At 47.0% G+C, this 10,000-nt stretch overlaps 1 protein-coding gene across 1 annotated transcript in view; it reads right to left on the bottom strand.

Annotated features, from left to right (window-relative positions):
- Positions 1-10,000, bottom strand: part of LOC139372403 (CUB and sushi domain-containing protein 2-like) — a 773,740-nt gene that overhangs the window by 266,269 nt on the left and 497,471 nt on the right. The window contains exon 27 of the mRNA XM_071112112.1: positions 551-677. Within this exon, the coding sequence (XP_070968213.1) occupies positions 551-677 (127 nt within the window). The remainder of the gene's footprint in view (positions 1-550; positions 678-10,000) is intronic.

The raw sequence follows: 10,000 nt of genomic DNA on the forward strand, positions 1-10,000 counted from the left end.
ACACACACACACACACACACACACACACACACACACACACACACACACACACACATGCACACACACATGCACACACACATGGATCACTGCCTTGTAGATTCCTCAGGTAAAGCCCAGTAAGTGACGTCCTTCATCAACAATCAACAACCCTAACAAGCATTAAGGAGGACGAGGAGAAGGGGAGGAGGAAGAGGAGGAAGAGTAGAATGAGGAAAATGAGGAAGAGGAGCCAGGGGAGGAAGAGGTGGAGGAGAATAGAGCATGAGGAGGAGGAGAGAGAAGGTGGAGGAAGAGGAGGTAGAGTAGAATGGGGAAGAGGAGGAGGAAGAGGAAGCGGGGGAGGAAGAGGTGAAGAAGGAGGGGGATGTGGAAGAGAAAGATTAGCAAAAGGAGTAGGGGAAGGAGGAGGAGAGGAAGAGGAGGATGGAGGAGTAGAATGAGGAAAAGGAAGCAGGGGAGGAAGAGCTGTAGAAGGAGGGGGATGTGGAAGAAAAAGATGAGCAAGAGGAGGAAGGGAGGAGAAAGAAAGAGCAAGATGATCTGTACTGACCCGATGGTGCTTCCCTGGGCTGCTTCGATGCTCCAGACACAGTGCAGGTTATGTTCATAAGGAGCTGGGTAACCTGGAGACAAAATACGACCTGTAGTCTCATCCCTGATGGTTCCCCCACACTCCGCTAGAGAGAGAGAGAGAGAGAGAGAGAGAAATAGTTTGATTTGTTGTCTTTCTTTAATGAAACATTCTCATTTCATTAAAACCTCACCCCCCCTTAAAATAAAACACCAAAATATATCCTGTACTGCATACTTGTACCATTCTCACCTTTCCCTCTACAACACGATACAAAACAACACCACACCAAAACATCTTGTTTCTACTGACATGTTTCTACGAACTTTACGGATTTTCCATCTGCCCCGTCGTGACTGTTCTGGTTAAAAAATTATCTTTATGGAACAATTGAACATTTATTGTGGAACTGGGTCTCGTGGGTGCAAACATCCGAAGATCATCAAAGGTAAACTATAAATTTTTTTGCCTTTCTGACTTTCGTGACCAATCTACTTTGCTTAGATGTCCTCACATAAACGCTTGGTATGCTTTTGCCATAAAGCTTTTTTGAAATCTGACACGCCAGGTGGATTAATTAACAACAAGCTAAGCTGTGTTTTGCTATGTTGCACTGGTTCCTCTCTAGGTTTCTTCCTAGGTTTTGGCCTTTCTAGGGAGTTTTTCCTAGCCACCGTGCTTCTACACCTGCAGTGCTTGCTGTTTGGGGTTTTAGGCTGGGTTTCTGTACAGCACTTTGAGATATCAGCTGATGTACGAAGGGCTTTATAAATACATTTGATTTGATTTTTGATTTGATTTCATGAAAATTCAATATTTTGAGTAATTTATTTTGAATTTGGCGCTCTGACATTCAGCGGATGTTGACGAAAATGATCCCGCTAACGGGATGGGTGCGCCAAGAAGATAAAATCCATTCTCAGGGCCTGAATCCCAACCGTAATGACAGCGTCTCCTCCGCACACCTCACATTCCAAACCGCAGGAAACTAAAACTCTGTCCTCTTCAGTGGATAAATAAATAATCAGCTAAAACAAATAGTGCATTAACCCTCCACCATAGAAAATACAAAGGACAGAATCAATAAAAAAAAGTTAGGACAGATTCCCCCACACTAGTGATGGGTCGTTCGCGAACAAGACGGCTCTAAGAGCCGGCTCTTGTAGGTGAACGTTGGGAGCCGGCTCTTGTAGGTGAACGTTGGGAGCCGGCTCCTGTAGGTGAACGTTGGGAGCCGGCTCCTGTAGGTGAAAGATGGGAGCCGGCTCCTGTAGGTGAAAGATGGGAGCCGGCTCCTGTAGGTGAAAGTTGGGAGCCGGCTCTTGTAGGTGAATGTTGGGAGCCGGCTCCTGTAGGTGAACGCTGGGAGCCGGCTCCTGTAGGTGAACGCTGGGAGCCGGCTCTTGTAGGTGAACGTTGGGAGCCGGCTCTAGTAGGTGAACGTTGGGAGCCGGCTCTAGTAGGTGAACGTTGGGAGCCGGCTCCTGTAGGTGAACGTTGGGAGCCGGCTCTTGTAGGTGAACGTTGGGAGCCGGCTCTTGTAGGTGAACGTTGGGAGCCGGGTATTGTAGGTGAACGTTGGGAGCCGGCTCTTGTAAGTGAACGTTGGGAGCCTGGCTCTTGTAGGTGAACGTTGGGAGCCGGCTCCTGTAGGTGAACGTTGGGAGCCGGCTCCTGTAGGTGAAAGATGGGAGCCGGCTCCTGTAGGTGAAAGTTGGGAGCCGGCTCTTGTAGGTGAACGTTGGGAGCCGGCTCCTGTAGGTGAACGCTGGGAGCCGGCTCCTGTAGGTGAACGCTGGGAGCGGCTCTTGTAGGTGAACGTTGGGAGCCGGCTCCTGTAGGTGAACGTTGGGAGCCGGCTCTTGTAGGTGAACGTTGGGAGCCGGCTCGCATATCAGAAGAGCCTAATCTATTTATATAAATATTTAAAAAATTAAGATATGTCAACATCACGTCTGATGGTTTAATACCTAGAGATAGTGACGACCCCTCTGTCTCTACGGCAACATCACGTCTGATGGTTTAATACCTAGAGATAGTGACGACCCCTCTGTCTCTACGGCAACATCACGTCTGACTTGCAAGAGTACACAGGTACTTTACAATAACAGGTACATTGCAATAACAGCTACTTTACAATAGCGGGACTTTACGAAAACAGGTACTTTACAATAACAGTAACATTACAATAACAGGAACTTTACAATAACAGTAGCATTACAATAACAGGTACTTTACAATAACAGGAACTTTACAATAACAGTAACATTACAATAACAGGTACTTTACAATAGCGGGACTTAACAATAACATGTACTTTACAATAACATGTATTTTACAATAACAACTACTTTACAATAACATGTACTTAACAATAATAGGTACTTTACAATAACAGGAACTTTACAATAACAGGTACTTTACAATAACAGCTACTTTACAATAACATGTACTTTACAATAACAAGTATTTTACAATAACATGTACTTTACAATAACAGGTACTTTACAATAACAGGTACTTTACAACAACAACTACTTTATAATAACAGGTACTTTACAACAACAGGAACTTAACAACAACAGGAACTTTACAACAACAGGAACTTTACAACAACAGGAACTTTACAACAACAGCAACTTTACAACAACAGGTACTTTAGTAAGGAGAGAGGAATTTGACTGATGATTCAGGGAATAGTGGAATATACTACGTGTAGGATTGAAGCATGCGTAGAGGTGGATCAGGGAATCGCCCGCAGCAAGAGCAACATCATTGATATATACAGAGAAAAGAGTCGGCCCGAGAATTGAACCCTGTGGCACCCCCATAGAGACTGCCAGAGGACCGGACAGCATGCCCTCCGATTTGACACACTGAACTCTGTCTGCAAAGTAATTGGTGAACCAGGCAAGGCAGTCATCCGAGAAACCGAGGCTACTGAGTATGCCGATAAGAATACGGTGATTGACAAAGACGAAAGCCTTGGCAAGGTCTATGAAGACGGCTGCACAGTACTGTCTTTTATCGATGGCGGTTATGATATCATTTAGTACCTTGAGCGTGGCTGAGGTACACCCATGACCGGCTCGGAAACCAGATTGCACAGCGGAGAAGGTACGGTGGGATTCGAGATGGTCAGTGACCTGTTTGTTGACTTGGCTTTCGAAGACCTTAGATAGGCAGGGCAGGATGGATATAGGTCTGTAACAGTTTGGGTCCAGGGTGTCTCCCCCTTTGAAGAGGGGGATGACTGCGGCAACTTTCCAATCCTTGGGGATCTCAGACGATATGAAAGAGAGGTTGAACAGGCTGGTAATAGGGGTTGCGACAATGGCGGCGGATAGTTTCAGAAATAGAGGGTCCAGATTGTCAAGCCCAGCTGATTTGTACGGGTCCAGGTTTTGCAGCTCTTTCAGAACATCTGCTATCTGGATTTGGGTAAAGGAGAACCTGGAGAGGCTTGGGCGAGTAGCTGCGGGGGGGGCGGAGCTGTTGGCTGAGGTTGTAGTAGCCAGGCGGAAGGCATGGCCAGCCGTTGAGAAATGCTTGTTGAAGTTTTCGATAATCATGGATTTATCGGTGGTGACCGTGTTACCTAGCCTCAGTGCAGTGGGCAGCTGGGAGGAGGTGCTCTTGTTCTCCATGGACTTCACAGTGTCCCAGAACTTTTTGGAGTTGGAGCTACAGGATGCAAACTTCTGCCTGAAGAAGCTGGCCTTAGCTTTCCTGACTGACTGCGTGTATTGGTTCCTGACTTCCCTGAACAGTTGCATATCGCGGGGACTATTCGATGCTATTGCAGTCCGCCACAGGATGTTTTTGTGCTGGTCGAGGGCAGTCAGGTCTGGAGTGAACCAAGGGCTGTATCTGTTCTTAGTTCTGCATTTTTTGAACGGAGCATGCTTATCTAAAATGGTGAGGAAGTTACTTTTAAAGAATGACCAGGCATCCTCAACTGGCAGTCTCTATGGGGGTGCCACAGGGTTCAATTCTCGGGCCGACTCTTTTCTCTGTATATATCAATGATGTTTCTCATGCTGCGGGCGATTCCCTGATCCACCTCTACGCAGACGACACCATTCTATATACTTCTGGCCCGTCCTTGGACACTGTGCTATCTAACCTCCAAACGAGCTTCAATGCCATACAGCACTCCTTCCGTGGCCTCCAAATGCTCTTAAACGCTAGTAAAACCAAATGCATGCTTTTCAACCGTTCGCTGCCTGCACCCGCACGCCTGACCAGCATCACCACCCTGGATGGTTCCGACCTTGAATATGTGGACATCTATAAGTACCTAGGTGTCTGGCTAGACTCTAAACTCTCCTTCCAGACCCATATCAAACATCTCCAATCGAAAATCAAATCAAGAGTCGGCTTTCTATTCCGCAACAAAGCCTCCTTCACTCACGCCGCCAAACTTACCCTAGTAAAACTGACTATCCTACCGATCCTCGACTTCGGCGATGTCATCTACAAAATAGCTTCCAACACTCTACTCAGCAAACTGGATGCAGTTTATCACAGTGCCATCCGTTTTGTCACTAAAGCACCTTATACCACCCACCACTGCGACTTGTATGCTCTAGTCGGCTGGCCCTCGCTACATATTCGTCGCCAGACCCACTGGCTCCAGGTCATCTACAAGTCCATGCTAGGTAAAGCTCCGCCTTATCTCAGTTCACTGGTTACGATGGCAACACCCATCCGTAGCACGCGCTCCAGCAGGTGTATCTCACTGATCATCCCTAAAGCCAACACCTCATTTGGCCGCCTTTCGTTCCAGTTCTCTGCTGCCTGTGACTGGAACGAATTGCAAAAATCGCTGAAGTTGGAGACTTTTATCTTCCTCACCAACTTCAAACATCTGCTATCTGAGCAGCTAACCGATCGCTGCAGCTGTACATAGTCTATTGGTAAATAGCCCACCCATTTTCACCTACCTCATCCCCATACTGTTTTTATTTATTTATTTTTCTGCTCTTTTGCACACCAATATCTCTACCTGTACATAACCATCTGATCATTTATCACTCCAGTGCATAATTGTAATTATTTGCCTACCTTCTCATGCCTTTTGCACACAATGTATATATAGACTCCCCTTTTTTCTACTGTGTTATTGACTTGTTAATTGTTTACTCCATGTGTAACTCTGTGTTGTCTGTTCACACTGCTATGCCTTATCTTGGCCAGGTCGCAGTTGCAAATGAGAACTTGTTCTCAACTAGCCTACCTGGTTAAATAAAGGTGAAATAAAAATAAAAAAAAATAAAAACTGACGGAATGAGGTCAATGTCCTTCCAGGATACCCGGGCCAGGTCGATTAGAAATGCCTGCTCACAGAAGTGTTTTAGGGAGCGTTTGACAGTGATGAGGGGTGGTCGTTTGACTGCAGCTCCGTAGCGGATACAGGCAATGAGGCAGTGATCGCTGAAATCCTGGTTTAAGACAGCGGAGGTGTATTTGGAGGGCCAGTTGGTCAGGATGACGTCTATGAGGGTGCCCTTGTTTACAGAGTTAGGGTTGTACCTGGTGGGTTCCTTGATGATTTGTGTGAGATTGAGGGCATCTAGCTTAGATTGTAGGACTGCCGGGGTGTTAAGCATATCCCAGTTTAGGTCACCTAACAGAACAAACTCTGAAGCTAGATGGGGGGCGATCAATTCACAAATGGTGTCCAGGGCACAGCTGGGAGCTGAGGGGGGTCGGTAGCAGGCGGCAACAGTGAGAGACTTATTTCTGGAGAGAGTAATTTTCAAAATTAGTAGTTCGAACTGTTTGGGTATGGACTTGGAAAGTATGACTTTACTTTGCAGGCTATCTCTGCAGTAGACTGCAACTCCTCTCCCTTTGGCAGTTCTATCTTGACGGAAGATGTTATAGTTGGGTATGGAAATCTCAGAATTTTTGGTGACCTTCCTGAGCCAGGATTCAGACACGGCAAGGACATCCGGGTTAGCAGAGTTTGCTAAAGCAGTGAGTAAAACAAACTTAGGGAGCAGGCTTCTGATGTTGACATGCATGAAACCAAGGCTTTTTCGATCACAGAAGTCAACAAATGAGGGTGCCTGGGGACATGCAGGGCCTGGGTTTACCTCCACATCAACCGCGGAACAGAGAAGGAGTAGTATGAGGGTGCGGCTAAAGGCTATCAAAACTGGTCGCCTAGAGCATTGGGGACAGAGAATAAGAGGAGCAGGTTTCTGGCCATGGTAGAATATATTCAGGGCAGAATGCGCAGACAGGGGTATGGTGGGGTGCGGGTACAGCGGAGGTAAGCCCAGGCACTGGATGATGATGAGAGAGGTTGTATCTCTGGACATGCTGGTTATAATGGGTGAGGTCACCGCATGTGTGGGAGGTGGGACAAAGGAGGTATCAGGGATATGAAGAGTGGAACTAGGGGCTCCATTGTAAACTAAGACAATGATAACTAACCTGAACAACAGTATACAAGGCATATTGACATTTGAGAGAGACATACAGCGAGGCATACAGTAATCACAGGTGTTGAATGGGAGAGCTAGCTAAAACAGTAGCTAAAACAGTAGGTGAGACAACAACAGCTAATCAGCTAGCACAACAACAGCAGGTAAAATGGCGTTAACTAGGCAACGGGGCCGACAGATAAAACATAAACAAGCAGAATGGAGTACCGTGATTAATGGACAGTCCAGCGTGCATCAACTATGTAGCCAAGTGATCAGTGTCCAGGGGGCAGCGGTGGATGGGGCAGGGGAGCTGGACTGGCGAGTATTATCCAGGTAAGGTAAAAGCCGCTACCAGTGGCTAACAATGACTAAATAGCTTGTAGCTAGTTAGCTGGTTAGCTTCTGAAGGTTCTTGAGTGTGTTCTAAAAATTAAAAATAATAGCGATTCCGTATCACATTGGGTGAGGCAGGTTACCGGAAGGTATAAACAAATTAAAAATCGAAAAGAGATTGAAAGTAAATATGGGTCCAGTGAGTGTTTGGGACGCGGCGATTCAGACGGTTAGCAGGCCTGTGCTAACAAGCTAACAGTTAGTACGCCGGGGCTAAACAAGGTAGCAGTTAGCGGACCGGGGCTAAACAAGGTAGCAGTTAGCGGACAGGGGCTAAACAAGCTAGCAGTTAGCAGGCCGAATTAGCAAGCAAGGAGATAGCAAAGGCTAGAAAGTTAGCCTTTGGGGGGCGTCGCGATGGGGTGAGTCTGTTTATGCCTCTTCATGCGGTGACATTGATAGACCGGTCGTGGGTCCGGATATTGTAGCCCAGGAGTATGCTTCGGTGGTAGCACAGGAGCTCTGGCCGGGCTAGCTTCAAGCTAAGTGGGTGGAAACGCTAGCCAGGAGTAATCATCCGGGGTTGCGGTTAGCTAGTTAGCTAGTTGTGAAGATCCAGCTGAAGATGTTCCGTTTACGGTGGGAATCCGGGGATAAAAAAATATAGGTCCGTTATGCTCTGGTTAGAGTCGCGTTGTTCGAACTGGCGAGAGCTTTCCGAGCTAAACGTTAGCTGATGACCGGTTAGCTGAAGACCGCTAGCAATGGTTTGCTGACTGATCCCTGGTAGTTAGCTGGCTAGCTTCAGTTGAGGGGATCCGGATCCGAAGTAAATATAAGTACTTTAGAAAAAAATAGCTACATTGGGTGAGGCGGGTTGCAGGAGAGTATTTAGAAGTTGAGGTTTAGCAAAATGTTTTAAAAGATATGCGAAGAAAAATATGTTGAAAAAACGATATATACGATATATACAAGGGACACAACACGACAAGACGTTCGACTGCTACGCCATCTTGGGTAGGAAGATGTATCATGTTGGATGGTGGGATATGCAGTGTATAATGTATCCTGTTGGATGGTGGGATATGTAGTATTTAATGTATCCTGTTGGATGGTGGGATATGTAGTATTTAATGTATCCTGTTGGATGGTGGGATATGTAGTATATAATGTATCCTGTTGGATGGTGGGATATGTAGTGTATAATGTATCCTGTTGGATGGTGGGATATGTAGAATAGGAGAGGGACAGAAAGAGGGGAGGAGGGGGAGAGAAAGAGGAGAGGAGAGGGAGAGAAGGAGGAGAGGAGAGGGAGAGAAAGAGAGGAGGAGAGGTAGAGAAATAGGGGAGGAGAGGGAGAGAAAGAGGAGAGGAGAGGGAGAGAAGGAAGAGAGGAGAGGGAGAGAAAGAGGGGAGGAGAGGGAGAGAAAGAGGGGAGGAGAGAGAGAGAAAGAGGAGAGGAGAGGGAGGGAGAGAAAGAAGGGAGGAGAGGGAGAGAAAGAGGAGAGGAGAGGGAGAGAAAGAGGACAGGAGAGGGAGAGAAAGAGGGGAGGAGAGGGAGATAAAGAGGAGAGGGAGAGAAAGAAGGAAGGAGAGGGAGAGAAAGAGGGAGGGAGGGAGAGGGAGAGAAGCACACCACTCCTACTTCAAAGAGAATGGCAAGATGATGATGATGACGAGGGTTGATGGTGATGATGAGGATGGTGCGACAATCGGCTGCCATGTTGATACATTGATACTTCAACCTCCCTCCCTCCCCGTCAAAACAACCAAATGATGCTCAGCTTCCCTTGAATTTCTCCCCATCTTCCCTCAAAAATACATGTTTGCACTGAGAAGAAGGAAAACAAGAGAATAAAGAGGTCTTTTTTTTTTTGTGTGTGTGAGGGTTGGGGTAACTGTGATGTGTGTGTTTGTGTGTAGCAGGGTCTGTGTGTGTGTGTGTGTGTGTGTGTGTGTGTGTGTGTGTGTGTGTGTGAGGGTTGGGGTAACTGTGATGTGTGTGTTTGTGTGTGTAGCAGGGTCTCTGTGTGTGTGTGTGTGTGTGTGTGTGTGTGTGTGTGTGTGTGTGTGTGTGTGTGTGTGTGTGTGTGGGTTGGGGTAACTGTGATGTGTGTTTGTGTATGTAGCAGGGTCTGTGTGTGTGTGTGTGTGTGTGTGTGTGTGAGGGTTGGGGTAACTGTGATGTGTGTGTTTGTGTGTGTAGCAGGGTCTGTGTGTGTGTGTGTGAGGGTTGGGGTAACTGTGATGTGTGTGTTTGTGTGTGTAGCAGGGTCTGTGTGTGTGTGTGTGTGTGTGTGTGTGTGAGGGTTGGGGTAACTGTGATGTGTGTGTTTGTGTGTGTAGCAGGGTCTCTGTGTGTGTGTGTGTGTGTGTGTGTGTGTGTGTGTGTGTGTGTGTGTGTGTGTGTGTGTGTGTGTGTGTGTGTGTGTGTGTGAGGGTTGGGGTAACTGTGATGTGTGTGTTTGTGTGTGTAGCAGGGTCTGTGTGTGTGTGTGTGTGTGTGTGTGTGTGTGTGTGTGTGTGTGTGTGTGTGTGTGTGTGTGTGTGTGTGTGTGTGAGGGTTGGGGTAACTGTGATGTGTGTGTTTGTGTGTGTAGCAGGGTCTGTGTGTGTGCGTGTGTGTGTGTTTTGCTATTGACAACTTAAGAGTATGCCA

Source organism: Oncorhynchus clarkii, chromosome 18, assembly GCF_045791955.1.
Source record: "Oncorhynchus clarkii lewisi isolate Uvic-CL-2024 chromosome 18, UVic_Ocla_1.0, whole genome shotgun sequence".
Lineage (NCBI taxonomy): Eukaryota > Metazoa > Chordata > Actinopteri > Salmoniformes > Salmonidae > Oncorhynchus > Oncorhynchus clarkii.